This window comes from Rhyacophila brunnea, unplaced genomic scaffold (genome assembly GCF_057557595.1).
Source record: "Rhyacophila brunnea isolate RB1 unplaced genomic scaffold, BYU_Rbru_1.0 scaffold_8, whole genome shotgun sequence".
Taxonomy (NCBI): domain Eukaryota; kingdom Metazoa; phylum Arthropoda; class Insecta; order Trichoptera; family Rhyacophilidae; genus Rhyacophila; species Rhyacophila brunnea.
Genome location: NW_028233350.1, coordinates 21,493,365 through 21,514,829, shown reverse-complemented (window position 1 = coordinate 21,514,829; position 21,465 = coordinate 21,493,365). Strand labels below are relative to the sequence as shown.

Sequence of the window (21,465 nt, the reverse complement as noted above, 5' to 3'; positions counted from 1 at the left end):
ATTTTCGTCCCATTATCGTCGTCGGTCAATTGATGATAAATTCAAAATTTCTTATAGATGTCATAGATTCATATTAACTTCGATTAACACTGATGCATTGAGAAAAAAATTTCTGTGACTATGGTATACAATTTTTTTATTACTTTTTTACATTTAAAATGTACCTTCATCGCAATGTGTCGACGTATCGATTATGTTAACAAGTATATTTAATAAATGCTTAACTCTCTGATGCATTTATATGCATATGTCACAGTATTTATTCCAAAGCCATGGTGATTGTTAATTATAAAAATTACGATGATAAAGAAGATAGTTAACTTATATAGATACTTTAATCTTATAATATTATATTTGTAATCATCATCACCAACTGAAATCAATCCACAACTAAACGAAAGCATCCCTTCTATTTTCTATTTGTCCTCAGTTTTTTGCTGCTATGACGTATTTCTATTAAACTTTTAACTCTTCAAAGTTTTAGTGTACTTTGGAAACTGATGTAAGTATAGCATTTTTCATGGAAAAATACATAATATAATATACTATCAGCATTTAAAAGTTTGGCGACGTAACGAAGCAAACTAGTGATATATAATTGTAATGATACCTATATAATACATATTATAAATCATCTTCATTTCCATCCCCTGCAGATGTACTAGTTCTTTCTTTTATATATTACGCCCTTCCTCCATTCTACGCTAATATTACCTTTTTTTACACATTTACGAGAATTATTTGATGCCATAGGGTTTTTTTGTTTATATTTACTTTATGACTATAATATATTTAGTAAGCATATTGATGTAAAAACTCTTTATAAACTATAACTTTAACTGATACTACGCTCATGGTAGTTTCAGCTGAAAAAAAAATTCAAATGAATTTTTATTTTTAGTGTTCTTGGATCTCTTTTGCGTTTGTTAACTAAACCTTGTAAGTCGATGCATTGTTATCTCCCGGAAGCGTTTTTATCTTTGTGTGAATATAATGCGCTGAATGAAGTCTGGCAGGTTTTTCTTCTTCGCCTCGATGTGCATTCGTTTGCATAATGGCTATATTGCAACGTAAGATGCACTTCAATCTATTCTAATCCGGAGACGACCATTGTGTTTTACTTCAACGCCATCGTTACTTCATTTTACTTTAAATTTGCTGCTATAATTATTTAATTACTTAATTATGTCTCTATATAACACACCGATACGTAATTTAACCTTTTTCATGATACGTATCTTACATTCATTACTGTTTCTTACTATACTTAGTTTAGGTATTGTGAAACGATTTTAATCTTTCATTCATCTTTTCCATTTCATTTGTTAGTCCATCTTTAATTTGATCTGTTCCTCATGATCTTCATCTTATTAATAACTATGTCAATATGAATTTTTATATATGACGTGTATTTTTATTATCTTGTACGAACGTTATAATATTCCTGTAAATACGTACAGTTTGATAACATAATTCAATAGGGGAACCACTCAAAATTTAAAGGTTTTATGTTAGGAATGGTATTTCATGTAGAAAGGTCTTCTCTTTATAATTCAGCAAAAAAAGAGTCAAAAATTTCTTCAATGTGTCATAAAATCAAATGCCCTTTCTCTTTAGTAATTCCGTAATATGATCAAATTTATTGGTTAATTCCTCATTAAAATGTACAATTTTATTGTGCATTGATGAATTCCACTAAATTAAATATAAAAATATACACTTTCATCGAAATTAAGGCTTTAAAATAAAAATGAGAATTTCTGCAAAAAATTCAAACGCCATTATCTTGGAACAGAGTTTTTTGAGTTGTTTCCATATTGAACTATGGTATCGAGTTGGTGTGTATTTATTGCAATGGAAGTATAAATAGAAATGGCATCCAAATTGCTGTTGATATTAGGGGTAGTCAATAATGCCTTCAGCAAAAAATGAGCCTTCAATTTTCTTTGCTATTTTAATATGTTTTCACTTAGTCAGAATGACCGCTATGCTCTATTTAATATTTTTATTATCTAATTTCTTTACCACACTATTTATATACATTTTAGGAATTAAATTCGGTCAAAGCAGACTTAAGTAAGTGGTGACCTTTGTCTTGAGTAACTGCTTCTGTAACACTACTAAGCGTAAATAAATGCTGACATTTCATATCACTTCATTAACTCTTTAGTGCCAGACCCAATTGCTCACGTTAGCGTCACCCGTGTCCATATGGACACGCAATTATTGTAGTACAGTTTACTTTGCCTAATTGTTATTTTAAAATAATAATTTGGTTTATAAACGTTAGTCAGTTGAAATAAGTACATTGCTTCAATTGTTCGTCATTTGAATGATCTAGCTGACATAATAAAAATAATATCAAGTGTCACAGTGGCCATTCATTTTATAATCACAAAATGATGGACTTATGTTAAAGGTAACCGTGGTTTTCTGATTATATTGTTTCAAAGAATAATATTTCTGTCATTGAATGAATTATAAATGTGTTCAGTTTCATGATATGTAATTACGAAATGGAATTATTTTTGTTTATGTGGTGTTATTGCATAATGAATTAATGCGTGTCCATATGGACACGCGTGCCACTTAACACTACAAATTTAAATTATGTTTTGTTATCAGTGTTATCAGTGTTATCACTATATTTTTTATAAAATATATTATTCTCATTTTGTGAAATTATTTAGTTTCTGGGATATGTCTAAGATTGGAGAAAGAGAAATGCTGGTAAATAATGCATTGAATGCACTTTATGAAGCTAGTGATGATGATAATGTTGACGAATATAATATTATTATTTATCTCACCACCGACCAGATCCTGCGGATTTAACAGTTGAGGATGATGGTGGAACAATCGATAATTTAAATCATAGAGAATTAAAAGCATATACACAAGTGAAATCTAGGAATGCAAGAACATATATAGACCAATCTGATATTTTATACTGCAATTGGAGATTCTACACGGAATTACACCTAGCTGCACAAAATATCAATTTTACGGGGAAAATGTGGAAAATAAGAACGCTGATGGATCTTGATAGAATGGATATTCAAAACTGTGTACATCAAAATCAATGGTTCTAGCAGATATACGATTTAATGAGTTAAATTATTTTATTCAAAAAAATAGAAAAAATCGTCGCTGTGACTAATTTTTTGAAAGAAAAAGAAACATCTGAAATCAGAACGCACTGAAGAAAATGCAATATTAGCTTGTGTGTAATGTGTATTGAAAACTATCATACTTTATAATAATTCTACTAATAAACCATACAATCCAAAAAAAAAAAAATTGATAACAAAAGTGTCACGCGTGTCCATATGGACACGGCTATTATCTCAAAACTTAAAAACAATATGAAAATTTTATTTTCACTATTCATTCTCTGTTATATTACAGATACATAAAAATGTAAATAAACAATTTTTAAAACAAATAAAAATTCATGTCACACCATCAACAAAATTGATATGTCCATATGGACACCTGTGCCACTAATGAGTTAAGACCTTTAGATGATGTGTTCTATAAGTTGACTAGTTTCACACCCGCGTCTTTAGATTACAACATATTGCGAATTGTGTAGCTGAATGTAATAAGTAGATAGGACAGAAGGTTTTCCACAGTTATTTCAAGTGGCAATAATGTGTGAGATTCCTTTATTGTAATTTGATTCTGGTCACTTGAATTTTCCGGAATCGTTTAAACTTACACGTAGTGTACTATGAAAAACGTTGTGAGCTTCTGATTGATCTTAAATCACAGACATGCATTGATAATAATAATATAATATTTTTATTATTATTTTATTAATGTAAGTTATAAAAAATGGTCATATAAAGATAATTTCATGTGTCGTCAATTTTATAAATAATTGTCCTCTAGAAACTGAAATGGCATCGTAGGGTGTAATACAGTGCCATAACCATTGCGGTACATTTCCGATAAATTTGCATACATATTTGCTTGCATTTTCCTTTTATAACTGACATACGTTTTATAGATAGTGTAAAAGACAAGATATTTACATGAATCCATATGCCATTATCAATGTTTTTCCAAATTATTTTTTTTTTGAATTATTTCTTCTCTCATTTAATATCGGTACAACAAATACTTCCCACGTTTATAATTATTCTGTTAATCTATGTACATTATAAGGCGTATATAAGAATTATTCTTGCCGCTCGCAAGTATTCTTGCATCGTCCCAGGTGATACCAGCATACTGTGGCTCTAACATATACGCCCTATGGATGATCTTTAACAGTATTCACTATGCTGAAATTATCTTGCTTTGAAGCTTTGTGCTTTCTTAAAGCACCCATAAAATAAAGTCCAAGAAAATCAAATAACGAATCTTCACCTTCAGAGGTTGCACGGTTCGCATAGGTACATCTTCATTGTATATCAACACACATCCAGTATTCACTATAAGAACCTATTCGAAAAGGTTGGAATACGGCTGTTCTGCGTTTTCGTATGGTAACATAACTTGCGATCGTAAAGCAGCACCGTCAGGAATTTAACCATCGTATTGCATACAATACTTTGCAACAAAGTACAGATATGGGCTGATTATTGTAGATGTTACCCTTTCACTATTTATTTCTTATATTTAACCACAGTCGTGAATAAGAAGGAAAACAGAAATTATAACAAATATACTCTCTCGCTATATGATAACTGTTCAAGATTGGAAGAGGATTGTCCAAATCTCTAACATTGGTTACAGTAGATTGTTCCAAAAATGGATTCGTAACTCGAAACAGGGAAACAGCAAAAATAACTTTGTTTTCAAAATCTCAGATAATCTTATTTAGTGGAAAAAAATAACAAAATAAGTGACAACGAGAATCATTGGGACTCCGCAAACCAAAAGTGTTATTTTAAAAATTTTGTTTTCACTATAAAGGGATGTTAGCCACTTCATCAATCAATAAAGTCCATATGTCTCTGGGTCCAAATACTCTTAAAAACAACATATTATAATTTAGCCAGACCCGGGATTCAAACCCAATACCCACGAGATTATAAGTCGATACGTTACCGCTCGAACGTCGTGGGCGAGATTATACTCTCAGAAAGAATATATTCTATTCTGGAATTACTGCATAGTATTTTATTTAAGTATCTCAATATTGGTGATATTTAAAATATTCAAATATTTAAAAGAAGTCTTATAACTGCGTATATGTGTTTTATAATCCCGTTATCGCAAAAATAACAATATGTGTTTCATTAAAAATTTACCCTTAAGTACATTTGTTTTTTTTGTTTCTGACCTTTGATTGCTTATATCTGAAAACAATTATTGCTACTACGATAAAAAAATAAAATTTTACATACACGCTAAATATTCATATTTGTTTAGAATCATTTTATATTAACATGACATGAAAGCTATTTCGTCGTTAACTAAAAAAACGTTGATTTTTTAAATCATAATTTTTTGGCTGACGAAAATATGTAATAAAAAATTACAAATCTCGTTTTACCCGGAGTTAAGGATGAAGATTTTCGTATTATTAAGATAATCTTATTGTTTATCTCCTTAGTTATATTTAACAGCGTGTATATTGGATGTGTTCGAAGAGAAAAATGTGATTTTTCGAAATAGTAACATCAAAATTTTGTTTCTAATATTATAATTATTATCCTCTTAAAACTATATAATATAATTATTCATTATCTATTCCTCTCATTCCAGGAAATGATTTTCATGTTATTAGGTAAACGGAAAGGCACGCACCGTTAAATCGATACAATTACACAGGTCTATCTAATTACCGATGGTCTATTTTAACCTTCCGGGCATATTGATGTTTGAACAACTCATCAATAGACTACATTTGAATATCGAGAACGGCCCAACTCGTTTGTTCCCCACTTCCGGTGGGAAAACAAAGGATCGCGGTCGGACAATGGGCCTGGCCAATCGCCCACCGCATCCGGTCACAGGCGTCAGAAGGGTAATGACGTCACGGACTCATCATGCCAAATTTGACGACCCCTGGCTAATCAATATGTGGTCCGTTTGTCAAATAGGGAAATCTGCCAGAACAAATATAAACAACCTAAGGCCCTTCAGTGAAATATAATAAAACATAAAAATATATACTATCTACGAGTAGTTGTAAAATATTTACTTCCTGTTACTCTTATTTGTTTTGGAGATAACTAACTATTTTATTTTGTTATTTAAAAAAAAATATTGTCTGTCTAATAATGCATTCTATCTATGTAGATTAAAGAATTCATAATTATTTAGAGATTTAGCGTTGGCGGTAAATCATAACAATTTATAAAATGACCAGGGCCGGTTCTAGCAATTGCGAGGTCCGTAAGTGCGGAGAGTAAATAATGAGATATGGAAGGGAAGGTTGTTTATAAATTCAAATATTTACTATTGATGATATTTTTTTGTGTTCTTATCGAAAACTCCCTCTAGTTTATTCTGTAACAATTAGTATACCTACCTAAATAATATGAAATGTAATGAATAATTGCAAGATAGCCAAATACTTGGATGTTTTTATCCTCTAACAATATTGTTTTGAACTACACCCCCTTTGATGCCAATTATCTTTTTTTCAATTTTATGTTTTTTATTGAATATCTTTAGTAGACGTACCTGGAAGATGTGCTTGCATAACGGGGTCAAATTATATAACATATCGATTTATTGCACAGGGACCTTACACTTTAAATATTGTAACTAATTTAAATATAAATTTGATATTTGTTTAATATTTGATTAAATTTAATAAAATCTTTTCTCCTGACGATTCGTTGTTTGAGATTATTTTTTGTTGTTGTAACGACGGCCAAATTAACCAAGGGCAAAAAGCTCGATTGGGCCCAATCGGATTTATCAATTGGTATTCAAAACATACATTGATACAGTATGTATATTTGGTAAATATCAAATGATAAACCATTGAAAAATTAATAATAGGTAGTGTTCTAAAATGCTATTGACCCTGTGATAAATGATTGATGAATAAAATAATTATTAATTTGTAATACCGTATTGCAGGCGTGTCCAACTTTAAATCAGCTGTGATGTAATTATCCAGTATAAAAAAATCTAGCAGTAGCTATTAACCACACTCTCTCATTGTCATTCTTCAGCTTAGACAAACATTATATTTGCTGTACACTCAGGAATTCCAAACAATAACACTCACCTTCCACCATTAGAAAAAAAAAATGTAATTATTAAATTTCTCATTCGTCATGGACGTTATAAGTTTTGGTCTTCTTTTGAGGATCCATTGCAATTTTGTTGTTTAGAAACCTTCTATAGAACTTATCAACGTAAATTTTAATTATAAAACGATATTCTAATAAAAACGTAGCTTCCAAAGAATGAAAATTTTATATAGTTAAATTAAAAAAAATATTAAAAACTTTTTTAGATACGTATTGATTATTAAAAAGGAAGATCATCAATATAGTATATTAAATTTGAAGTTTCAAAATTCACACGCAGAGGCAATCACCTTGAACTTATATTCAGTGAAATCTAACTCTGTGGTACAGATACAGCTTTACAGTTAACGATGAAAGTAAAACTTAAATTAAACAGAATTGCGTATAATATAACTACATAAAAATGTAATTATAATTCTCTAACAGAATTTTTGTCACTAGTATCTAGCTCCATACATTTACGCTATTCAAATATTTGCTTAGTCAGAGAAAAAGAAAAGCTGTTTAGCCCGCGCTAAAAGCTCTCGTTAAAATAATACGCAACGTTACAGCCGACACTGTAAAGTTGATCTTTACACCAAACATTACAAAAAGTTTTAAAAAAAGTGTGTATATATACTATATACATTTACATGAATTTTATTTTAGAATTCTTTAATGTATCCCGTTAATTATTTTGTAGAGTTTATGGTTTACCGTTACTTTATGTATAAATTATTGACGTTATGTAAATTTCACAAATGACGAAAGCCATCCATATTTAGAATTGGAATTAGCGTGGAAAAGATGTTTTCACTGATTAAAAGTTGACGATGTTCACAATATTACTTGGATATACTCGTATAAAGAAGAAGAAGGCAAATCATTTATATATAACTCATAAATATGTTAAAAAGCAGTGTTATAAAAAATACAAAAACCTTAAAAAGGAGAAGGTATCACGGAATAAACAAAATATATACTGTATCTTAAAAATATATTTATCAACATCCACCTAAACGCACTACCTTATTAGTGAAATATAATTATATTGTTGTGATGGTTGAACACAGCTAAGAATTAAATCATCTTTTGTCATTAAGGTCACACTGGATTGGATTCACTCAATCATTCAATTCAATAAATATTTATTAAATCTGTAGATATTGCTACGATAAATCCTGAAACTTTAAAGTATTATTAATATATTATTACGCTGAAATAATATTATTTAAATGAACACTTTAAAATCATAAGACAATGCAAGCCGTTCCACCGTATGTTTATTTACAAGGACTTCACTGAAATAGAATAAATCGCTTTGAATTAGTGGTACAAATATGAAACAAAATTTGAATAACCAACCATAAATAATCGGAAACAACAATAGGTATGTCATAGACATTACAACACACTGTTAAAATAGGTCGCTATCATTCAGCGTAGATTATCATATTTTATATAACTATAAATTTAATAACACCAAAAATGTTACGGTAACACCAGTAAGACTTATAATACAAAAGTTAATATGATATCCCCAACTTATAGTACAATATTATTGAATACAGCGTTATATTTTTATAGCTTCTGGTATGATATTTCATTTTCCGCAAAATTTAACAAAACATTTTTATTACAAGCCAGATTTCAGTGACATAAAAACTATTGCAGCATTGTTTTGAAAACAACTAAAAACTGTTAGCATTCAAAGTGGAAATAAAGCAAGCAAAAAATGATGATGTCAGTAAAAGACAAAGATCCCTACGGTCCGAAGCTCGAATAAGCTTTTGTTTACTTTTGCATTGGCATTGGATATTTCATTAGTCATTCGCCGCACGCACACTGCATCTGCCTTTTAGTGATACTTATGCTATTTTTTATTGAAAATAAAAATCAAGGGGCGCGTGGCTCAGTTTCCAATACCTATTATGATTTCCCCCCATTTCTGGTTGTATTGATTTGTTAAAATTATCGAAATTCATGCACGTATGTTTTTGTTGCACAGCAAAACTAAAAGAAAAACAAATGAATATAACATATTTTTATGAAATACTATGTTTTAAATGAAATGAAAGCTGCAAAATAAGCAACATATGTTTTCATGTATTCTTATAAATTTAATACTTAAATACTTTTCGAAAGGTCATTTAATCATCGGACACTGTGGTGCATTATTGATTCATTGATACCGGGAATTTACTTCGCGAGGTATGGAAGAAAACACACATATCTTTTTATATTCTGATACATTTATAGTGTCATGGAAGGTGACTGCGGCTGCATAATATAATATATTGCTTTTATAGATAAAGTATCTTAAAAATTTTGGCCTTCTCAATAAAAATGATTGTCTTTTCAATTGATTGACTTTCCAATTCTTTTTGGCGAGTATTTTCAAGTATTTTGTGATGCATTCCAGTTATTTCAGTTTTAGCCATTCAGTTCTTCTTTTACCTTCAAAGGATGCTTAAATAGTCAACCCAGCGGTAAATCTTCCTTCCTTATATTTACGTAATCTAGTATTTAATATGTTTATGTGAAATCATACTCACTAATTTTATTAATATCGACTTAACAATGCTATTTAATTTGCCAGCCATATACCTGTTAAATGTATCTCATTTTGTTTATCAGTGCTATTATAGGATTATAAAAATAGATCTATAATTTTGTAAAAAAAGAACCTACTCTTCGATTATTACTGTGATAGGAAATCTTAAATACGTCCATGCTTTCAATCAGGTAAAATATGGCATTGTAAAAGTACAGTCAGCACTTTCATCAGTAAAAGTACCCTTTGTCGTATTTGATACTTTGTTGCTTGATGGACAATCCCCACCAACGAAGTAATAACTCATCTGGACTGCAACAGGACGTAGTTGTTATCGGGTTTTGACATTGCATGCGTATTGCAATCTATGAAAGCTTTTTGTAATATTTTTTATACACAGTTACACCGCATAACGGTTAAATAGACTCGTTTTTTTACGTAATATTTTTATTATGTCTGTTATCAAATCAATAAAATGATTGTAATGTGGAAATATAGCAAGGTAGGTCATATATTGCTCGAAAATTATGTCAAAAAAGTATTTTATCAGAACCACTTTCAACCTTTGAAGAACATAAAAATAAGCAAAAAATTATACAGCTGTTTGGACAAAAGACTTTAATATTATTATTATATAAATGTAAATATTTGGTTAAAATTGGTAAACAATTTATTCATCGAATAAATAAAATTAATGTCATTTTTTTCGATAATTTTTCTCAGAACCGTTTTTGCTGATAAACGTCGCTTTGCTAGTGAACTAGTTATTTCTTCAACGATATTTAGTGCATTTATAATTTTCGTTATATTTTATTAAACGATGTTAAAGAATATTTAGGTTTATGGCCAAATACGTCGAATTTACAGTTTCAATATTATTCTTATGGATACCGTTTGCCCATTTTTCGTAGGCTGCCCAACATCCGAGTGTATTCTACAATTTCCCCCACAAATGCGGTAGAGGATCCGGATTTCTCAAATTTGTCAGTATAACCTATAAGTCTGATTCTTAATGCCATTTTAACGTGTGTTATGTGGAGATTCATTAATAGAAGTAGTAGTAGAAATAGATACGTTTTTTTCACCTAATCTTAATATTTCTTTAAGAATTTTATTTATCATATAGTGTACTGTTGTGAAGTCAGTATATAATGAGAAAAGCTTATTCTAATCGAGTTCGGATATATAAACGTGAAAACTCGGGAGTTTTTTTTTATTTCGTGGAAATAAATCATAATGATACCTAACACATTAGTGTTAGGTAACAATTAAAAATAATATAATAGTGCTTGATTAATCGAGTCTAAGTCATATTTGTACAATTAATAGTAAATCAAGACAATATAGTTAAATTAAATTAGATGACAAACAGTTTAAACTTAACTATTTGAAACTATATGTCATTTGAAAGGATTTTGTATAACTTTACTGAGTTCTTATTAACTATGAGTTCTCAGGTACAATGAAAATGTCCACAAAAGTTTAAAATGAAGTGAATCTTTCGTCCCAAAGGAGAATAATTAGTACATTTTGGAATCTGACTAGCAATTTCACGATGCTTTGAACAAAGTAATTAATATTTAAAAGCAAAGAACGCCGCGGAGGAGTTCCATACCACATTGTGACTTTCCATTTAGACAAAGTGCATGTATTGCACTGACAAAGGTTAGCACATTAACAGAATCAATTTATTTGAAACAAAATTATAATTTGAGTCATTTGAATAGAATATCACATAATATAATATGAATATATCGTCATTCTGCAACCTGAGTTTCATATTATGTTAATTTTAACCCATTGAACACGGATTTAAAGAAATATAAGATGTACCAACGGATTACAAACTATAAACCAACAACAAATTATGTATTAAAATTTAAATGATTTTACTAAAACTGAAAAAAATATCTTGGATAATAAGGCCCGTCGCCAAATTGACATCAATTATCCAAAATTAGTCAACAGCGGCATCAAATTGGCGCCAATTGTCTCCAATGGGCGAAAAGCAAGAGTTCATATGGATATAACACACGATAGTGTGAAGAAATAGTTGTTCAATTTCACCAACTACCGAAAATTAAACCTGTTACAAGTTAATTTGGTCTTTGATGATCTTTACAGGACATGTTATTCACTGTCTGCCGTGAGTGACGTCTTCCACATATTCCAAAGACTTTAAGTCTGGGTTTCCCTTATAGTCTATTGAAGAGTAGCTACCTGAGTAGTTAGGTATCTTCAATTAAAGTCTTTCTTGAGAAAATGGCCTGATCAACTAAGTCACATTTAAAAGTAGTTCTATAAGTACGTTAAAAAAGAAGTAATCTTTAACAAGTTTATGAGTCCTCTTGTAATGCTAATACATGTGTAGGTAATACTTATACACGCCAATTGTATTCTTTTAAGAGGATAAAAATGTGTTGTGTAAAAAATGTAGACTTCTTACTAATTGTACGATTCTGAAAAAAAACTGTAAACAATCATTTTCGTTCCTAGCCATGGCATATGTGCCCCACAAAATGGAGGTTACAGTATTAACACACACTTCCATAGATGTTTTAAACGAAACGTTTGCTAATCAATCGTCCAACTCACTGAAGCTTTTTTTGAATCAAGTAAAAAAAATATGTAGTTTTCGCCGCTGAGAAAAAAGCTCCATCTATATTTTAATATAAAGTTTTTCTACACATCTTAGATTTCTGCTTTAATTTGAGGTTTTCTTTATTTATGAGATGATAGTTTTAGAAAAATAAACTTTGACTGAGTAGATTTCAAACACATTTCTATTGCGTACCGGGCGAGACGGGTTTATTGGGTAATGAAATGTAAAAATATCAGCCACTTATGCTTGAAACACAAACAAAATATTTACCCTAAATATTCAAATGTGGACTTATCGATTATTGATAAGACACCCTAATTTACCAATCAAAAAAGTCGACCACCATGTCCGCATGAAATACGGAAAGAAATAATTACACAACTACGAAATTAGTAGCTTGCTTGTTTCTCGTCATATTGATGCAAAGTATTGGCACATAATTTGTTCAATTTATAAGTGTGCGCCTCACCTTACGTTGTTGCATTTGTGTTATTAATAATGATAAGTCTCTTTTAATATAATATTATATTTTCGTTATAAAAGTCTACCTGGTTAAAAACTAATGTAGCGTATAAGCTGTGCAAGTTTCATCGATATTGGTTGATTAGTTTTGGACTTTTACCCAAGCAAACGGACAAACAAAGTGACACTATAATTTTATTAATAGAAAATACATAATTTGAAAACATCTCATTCATACTGTACACACTAAAAATAATCATTTTTAGAATTTTTCAAATTATGCATATAGAATGTTACAATCTCAAATCTTGTGAATAATTCGTTGAATAAAAGAAATAGTTCGTATTAACAGATTGTAGTTATTACGAGAAATGGATCTTAGCCACTTGCTCAATCCATTAGGTCCATAATATTGAGTACATATTGAAAAAGAATATGTGTATTTGATAGGTCTATGGTTCGAATCTGGGACCGACGACATTATAAGGCAACACATAAGCCGCTCGGCCATCGTATATATATTATATACTATACAAATATTGTAACGTCGTGATTGTACATATTAAAATAATGAGATTAGAAGTAATTCACAATTTAAAACTATCCTCATTGTTAAATGTATGAAATATTTAAGTATAAAAATATATTTATAATATGTAACGCTAGCTGCATATATTATGATTTTCTCACCCTCTTCCGAATAAAAAATCTCCCGAGCAAAAATTCGAATTGAAGATGTTTATGAACGAACAGGATTTATGGATTTAATAACAAGCTTCTGGTATTGTTTTACGAAAATTTACTTTGGAACTTTAAACGTAAACATTTGTTAATGTTTCGTTGTTTCGAAAACGTGGTTAAAATTTTTACTTTACAAAATAAGTTTTCATTTTATTATAACTTTGAACACCTTTATTTTTTTTCTTTCGATACCTACCAAGAAAAACGTGTTTAAATAAATGATTAAAAAATATGCATATCGTTTCATTAGACAATTACTGCAAAAAGAAATAATAATTTTTGTTATCAAGACGGCAAGACCTGTTATTTTTTCACCATATTACTTTTATATATAAAGGGAATAATTAATTTATTTGTCATTCAGTTCAACATGTTGTCTTTTAAAGTATTGTCATTTATTACACTGCAACTCTTATTTCTCTTCGTAAAAGGTAAAGAAATTTGTATAATATAAATATTTTATTGAGTAAAACACTGTCATATAGCTAATAAAACCATTATGCCCCGTTTACACATGCAAGTATTTACTGCTGACTGTACGTATTATCGCACCCATAACAAGAAAATACACGTGTAAACATGTATTATCATCCAAGTTGCCAGCTTGCATGCATAAATCAAAGAGGTTCAGAAACTTCTAAATTTTTACGTAGGTACCTTACAGTTGGAATTTGTACGATATCTGGCGAACCTGATGGCAAAAATAAACTATACCGCGCAGAGACTCGTTTTGCGGTAAACCGATTTTCACAATTTGTCAAATAATACCATAAATTACAACATCGCGTCTCGCTTACTCTTGAAGTCTAGGATCTCCAATCTCATTGGCGAGACAGTCAGCACTTTTACGTGTAAACACTTATTATCGCGATAGTATAAAATACATACCATTGGTGCAATTAAATCTATGCACGTGTACAAGCGCCAATAGTTTACTTGTGTGTGCTGCATTAAAATAATAAAAAAAAAATACACAAACTTCTACATAATATGTCTGAACATGTGTGTTTGTTCAAAAAATTCAATTTGTATAAGCATAAATAAATACAGATTCATATTATGGTTGAAAAATGTATTCAATCTATTTAGGTTTACGTTAATTATTTCTCTACATCATTTTTGTTATAATATTATGTGTCTAATGTATCTACAGATGTACGTCTAACGTAAATAATTTCATATATTTGAAATAACAAATAGTTCGTACTTATTCCATAATTAATAAAACTGTAACAAGATAAAAAAATAAAAAATAAATGAAATAATAATGTTGCTCTTTCTATCAAGTAAAAATAATGGAAAAAAAATAAACATTGATTATTTAAAATTTGTGTTATTGGATTAACAAATTTGATGACCTATACTGTTGACTTAGGATTTCGTATGTGAAAGAGTGTTCTTACGTCCATTGATTGAAAATGGAGGTTGCCTTATTTGGATTTTTACATTATACAGAAATGGTTAATTCTAGGTGCACCCGAAGTAGACGATAACACAATTGGGGAAAATAGAATAGCGGGTGGTGAAACTGCTACCATAGACAAGTTTCCTCACCAAGTTACTATTAAAGTAGCGGATGTTGTAGTTTGCAGTGGATTTATTATTTCTGTTAATTGGGTTATGACAGCAGCGCACTGCATTGAAGGGTAAGCAAAACATGCCCCATTGTAAATGATTGTGATAAAGCGGGGTTATTAAAGAATTTTATGTTATATTTTCTACAAATTGAATAGTTTTGCAACTCGGTATGGATCTTTGCGAAACAGAACTTAACTTTATACATTTTTAACGCGAAATAGTTACGAGTTATCCGCTCAACCACCAATTCAAATACGGTACTAAATTATTGTATTTAATGGTATTTATTTGTTTCCGACAAAAAAATGTACTGTTCGATTATCTATAAAAAAACAAAAGACTAGCAATAATAAAAATATTTTAAAACTAGTGAAAATACTTAAATAAGCAAATGTTAGTGTTTTGCAATAAAAATAGTAGTGTTAGTTTATTTATATTGATATAATCAATCAATATCATATTTCCCATACAATATCAATTGAATTAGATTCACTTTGACTGTGGACACGATAGTGTGATCAGAGAAACTTAGTCAACATAAGACTTGTCATTTTGTTTATTATTTTATTTGCCTTTATCATTTATTATAGAGCTGATAATTCAGTGATCAAAATTCGCGCCGGTTCTGCATCTCTTGACTCAGGCGGCGTTCTGAGGACTCCATCAATTGTTCAAATTCACTCCTCCTTTAACGGGAGCAACAATTTCGACTATGATTATGCATTGATACGACTTAATGAATCTCTTACGCTTGGTACAAATATAAAAGCCATCGCTATTCCTACTCAGGGGACTCCTATACCGTTGTTGGCCTTTGTATCATTATCTGGATGGGGCATTACATCGGTAAGATCACAAATTTATTATAATTTTAGAATGACTGAAAAATGTACATACTGACGATATCTAATAAACTTTGTCAAACAAAGTTATGATTATCATCACTATTTTAATTCAAACAGAGTCATGCTTTTTAAACTATTTTTAATGATTCACCATGAGTATAATTTTGACAAGAATTTGAATCACTATAATAAAGTAATTTTAGTCTATTAACTGTTATCTACTGCAAGTTAATATTGATGATATTATTAGAGCCATTTTTAGTCCACGCAGTTTATAATAGAAGAATATGTGAACAAAAATGAAAGTTTATAATCCAAAATAAATAATATTGCGTATTTTTTTCATTTCTCATTTTTTTATGTTACTTATTCATAAATAATCAACATTTTGAAAAAAAATACTTTAAACCAACAATTGTATTTTTACCGCTTACTATTTACTGTTTAAAAAATTGATAGTTATGAAATTTATTCAATTTTTATAATTTTATTCTTATACTCATTTAGAAAAAGTTTTTAAAACAATTTGATAAATTAAAATGTTTTTAGTATTTAATGTAAGTATATGAAAATAAATACTAATCTAATATCAATATTTTGAGTTTTAAATACATTATTAATACTTTGGACGCTGAAGACGCACCTGGCGCGTAATGACCAGGCGGCCGATCGATGTAATTAATGTGAATTTTAAAGGTGGTAATTAAAAAATCTTTATCTAGTCAGCAGTAAATGAGTTAAAGACAACTTTTCCTGATACATATATGTATGTATGTATTTAATATTTGCATACATAATTACATAATTATCATTATCAATACATTTTATAATATCAAAACATAGCTTCTCTATTAAAATCTACTGGATATTTTTTTTAAATCGAAAGCTATTTCGGTTACAACACCTTTATCAAGACTACAAAAATAATTGACTTGTCTATGCTTAAGTAAAAAACTCACAGAATGAAATGACGTGATCTTTCTCTTTCACCCTGGGACCATCCAAGAATCATACATTCTTACATGGAAATCGTATCAAGTTTCTTTCCTACAGGTTATAATATATAACAATTAATAATATCCTGTAGAATTTATCATAATGTATATTATATTTTTGTAAAATGGAATACTATTAAGTAAATGCTGACATAAATAATAGTTTATCAACTTGTTTATTCAGGTCATCTTATTTCAAGGGTTTATTTGTTTAGAAGAATTTTCAGTATAAGACAAGAGGAGACTAAATTGTATAATCACAATCCATCAAGTAATTGAATTTTCAAATTCTGTATAGTTTTTAGATTATAATTAGTTATAAAAATACTGACTTCTAATCAACAGCTCGTTTCATTTTTAATTAAAATTTAAAATCAATTATTGTTAAGTTTACGCGCCATATTGTATAACGTAATATAACTTTGGTAGGTATCATACTATATTCTATAAACAAATCCAGAGAACAGAATAATACTCAATGTTGCCAACTGTTATTGATAAAAATATTCGAAACAGGTTGAATAACTAAACTTTTTATTAAAAAAAAATCTTATTGTAGAAACCTATACTTACAGAAAATTTAAAACAAATCATGGTTTTGAGTGTAGCTAAGCTAATCGATTATTTTTGTCGTTCGAATTTATTGTAGACACAATTAAAAAAATATAATTGCTCATAAAATCGAAACCCTCGTTTAGGAATAATGATTATTTAAAAATTATAAGACGGCAATAATTCTCTGTGTTGATTCCTTATGAAATTGTAAAATTTTACTAAGCAATTTTAAATTCTGTTATGTTACATACCTACATAAAAACACACCAATGCAAAAAATCAAAGTTTTAAATTACAATTAAAATTTGTGCAAACAGAAGTTTTTTGAAATATTTCCGCAGTGAAATAGGTTTATGTAGAGTATATAAACAACAACAGAACCATATCATTTTAAAAATATATCTAACGTTTAAAATCATACATCTTTTTTGTCAGAAGATTTTTAACGAATAATTTACTGTTTATTTACAACATATAAGTTACATACTAAACTAAAACATCGCGTTAAAACATTGTGTTTCGCTTAATTAGTGTAATTTACATTAAACATAATAATAAGTTAATAATATATAATTATAAGTGCCTATGTAAGTTACAAAATGGCCATTACGTTGATATTCATTTTATTTGATTATAGCGTTTAAAAAAAATTAAGAGGTAATTATGCTGTCTCAGGAATCTGCAGATTTAATGCACTGCACATGTTTTGGGTTTTTGTAAGACAGCTGATGCTAATGCCATATTTTGTAAAAAAAAGCACATAATGTTGGCAACCCTGATAATGTTAAGTCCAAAAGAAAAACGAGCTCTTTGATTGATTGAATATAAATCCATATTTACAAAGTTTCCGCCTCCTTAATTAAAACCAGTTTGATTGATTAATATTTTCGATGCCGGGACTTTATTTAAAACAAAGGCCGAAATTGAGGCACACAAACTTAATCAGTAGCGGCCTCCTTTTTCGTTATTGAATAAAAGCTTTTTGATAATTTGAATATTTATTGAAATAATTGATAACAAACAATAGAATCGAGCTTAAAAAGAATCTATAATATTGTATACCTAATTGATAAATAATAATATAAATTAGTACTTTATTAACGTTTTCTTGAAATATGAGAACAATACTTACAAAGTCAAATACCTCTGTAAGCTTATCTGAGAAATTCACATACATAGTGGAGTAGAATAAAATATAATCTATTATAATATGTATAAAAATTACAACAAAACCATGTTTTACTATTAGTAAAATAAAAATATAATACATTTATGGGCTGATAGATGTTACTGAATTTGCAAGTAAATTATAAGCTTAATTTAGATCTAGATTTTATAGTTAAAAATAAAATAATTACAAGATAAAAAGAGCTTTTTATATATAACGTTTTTTAAATTTTCTGTTGAATGATAATTATTAACTTGACTTGACTAGCTTAAACGATCAAAAAAATTTGTACTTGATAGAAATACTGAATAATGAAATGTCATTTAATACTGATTTCTATAGTAACGCACGTATATATTAATAATTTAGTTGCTAGGACCCCTAGCAACCAATAATGGTATCGAAATAACTTTTCATACAAAACAGAATTAACCGAAAATGTATTAAATTCTACCTAAAGATCGCTAAAAGTATTAAAAAAATGCATTGGCATCATGTTCTGATGTATTCTAAAAGTTTCAAATGTGTAGCTAGTCCAAAAGTTAGTTAAAAATGGATTGCAAGATTTGTACCGGACAAACAACTACCGAACAAATAAGAATACGAGCTAAAAAAAACGTTGTAAAATGGAGGTAACTGACTTATTCATATCCTTAGAGAATACGATTAAATTGTTTAACAGCTATATTTTTTAATTAATAACAAGTCTTACCTGCATATTACATTCGTCTTATACAAACTTAAGTACTTACATTAATAACAAGTCCAACATTTTTAATATACTAAGCCAAAAAATATAAATGTCAAAATTTTAATATAGCTCTCTCTGTAATGTCACCGAATGTATTTTTTTACACTAATTATTAATTTTGTACATTATAATTTGATAATTCATAGATATCATAATATTGCCTTTCGATTTAATTAATCACCAATAAATTATTAGTAGTTTTTTAATTGAAATAATTATTTATTATAAGAATGGTCGTATTTAATTAATTCAATATTTTTCTTTGATTTATGATAGTGTCACGTAAAATGATCGATGTCACAGTTTTATTTGGTATTAAATATAAATCGTTTCGTAATGAACGTTTTATAGCTATTGACTTAACTGTCCACCGTGAAATAGGTATCACTCATCAACGAGTACAGCGTCACATAAATACTGACGCAGGTCGTCAGTAATAATTGCCAACTTATATTTTGTATGGAATTGGAATTTTACCAATCGATTTGTTTGACGTTTTTAGTCGATGTCATCCAGTTATTCTCCCACACTGAAGGCGGTCACGGTCCCAATAATTCCGAAATTGATATGTTCGTTCCTGTATGGCAGTATGGCTACACTCACCGATCGCATGTTTTGCGCTGGAAAAATTATACTTGGAGGAACAGGTGCATGTTATGTATGTATATATTTAAAGTAATTTATATAATACATATTTGATTAATAATGTAATTGGAGATACATAAAATTCCTACATGGTATTGCAGATTACAATAAATTTCATTAAACAAAATATATTTAGTTATAAGTAGAAAATAATGCTACTTTACTTTTAGCGGAGCATCTTTACAATATGGAGGTCTATATTAATAGATATTTTTACAGTGAATGGTTGTTAGCCATTATCAAAATATATATATTGAAAAATAATAAGCTTCTATTAAAGATAATATTATGTAGATATTCTCTCAACTTAGCTACCAAGTAGTGTGCATACTGATATTTTGTTGAAGTCACGTTTAAATAAAAAGTTTCTATTTATAAATAACTAATCTAAAATTGATCTAACGTGAACACAAATTGCGATCCTTGTTGACCAATGCGTAGTGCGTTGGATTTTTATACAGAAACTTAACATAACTCAACTCCTCGAGAGGTCACAGTATAATATGTATTTTTTTCAAGCCCAGGGTTTTTGTGATTATTTGACTGCTACTGTTATATTCTTGTTTTAATACTACTATATTTCTCTCATTAGTTCATAGTAGTGATGAAAGAAAAAAATCGGTGTGTGTACTTATGTACGTGCGTTAAAAGTTATACTTTTTTGGCTTAACAAAACAAAAAAACTCATCTTTGCCGTACATCGGTTATAATCGATTCAGAAGTGCCCATGATGAATTATTAAAATATCAAATTTTATTGGCGTGTTATTATGATTATATTCATTTCCGTACCGTACATTTTCATACCATCAGCAATAAAATTATAGATGCAAATAAATAATATTATTACAGAATGTACCTACTTTGGAAGAAAAAATCTCAAAACCTGTGATTAAAAAATTTAGCAAACCGCTATTTCGACCATCTTTGCTTATGCAGATGACTGTAGAACTATTTTCGTTAACAATAATAATGTATTACAAATCAAAAGTAAAACATAGCCTATTTAATGGTTTAACTGAAATGTGATATTGGCTTTTGTGATGAAACATAATAATTATTATTGTCTTCAATTATTATAAACAGCTAATAAATAAATTGACATGGTATATGCGACAAATATTATCCTTAACTGTAAAAATATGTATTTTTGTGTATGAAGTGTCTAAATATTGTAAATTTACAACATACCATTGTTTGAATTATTTACCAACTCAACATTCACAAAATTTATTTATTTATTGATATATAATTTTACTCATAAATAATACTTATAAATATAGCCTAGATCCTATAAAATAATCATAATAATAAATCGTGTTACACGTTACACGTCAAAGGTGTTACATCGGCGTCACACGCCAAAAA

The 21,465-nt window shown here is 28.9% G+C and overlaps 2 protein-coding genes across 2 annotated transcripts in view; both read left to right on the top strand.

Moving 5' to 3' along the window:
* Positions 1 to 21,465, top strand: part of LOC147064032 (beta-1,4-glucuronyltransferase 1) — a 272,860-nt gene that overhangs the window by 220,214 nt on the left and 31,181 nt on the right. The gene's annotated exons all lie outside the window — the stretch shown is intronic.
* LOC147064033 (trypsin 3A1-like) lies at positions 13,932 to 16,039 on the top strand. Its single transcript, XM_085959055.1, has 3 exons — positions 13,932 to 13,992; positions 15,033 to 15,207; positions 15,730 to 16,039. Exons 1-3 carry the CDS (start codon positions 13,932 to 13,934, stop codon positions 16,037 to 16,039), a joined length of 546 nt encoding a protein of 181 aa, XP_085815181.1.

Coding starts and splice junctions, on each gene's coding strand:
- LOC147064033 (XM_085959055.1), top strand. CDS start 13,932: ATGTTGTCTTTTAAAGTATTGTCATTTATTACACTGCAACTCTTATTT. Junction 13,993..15,032: donor CTTATTTCTCTTCGTAAAAG/GTAAAGAAATTT, acceptor GGTTAATTCTAG/GTGCACCCGAAGTAGACGAT. Junction 15,208..15,729: donor GCAGCGCACTGCATTGAAGG/GTAAGCAAAACA, acceptor CATTTATTATAG/AGCTGATAATTCAGTGATCA.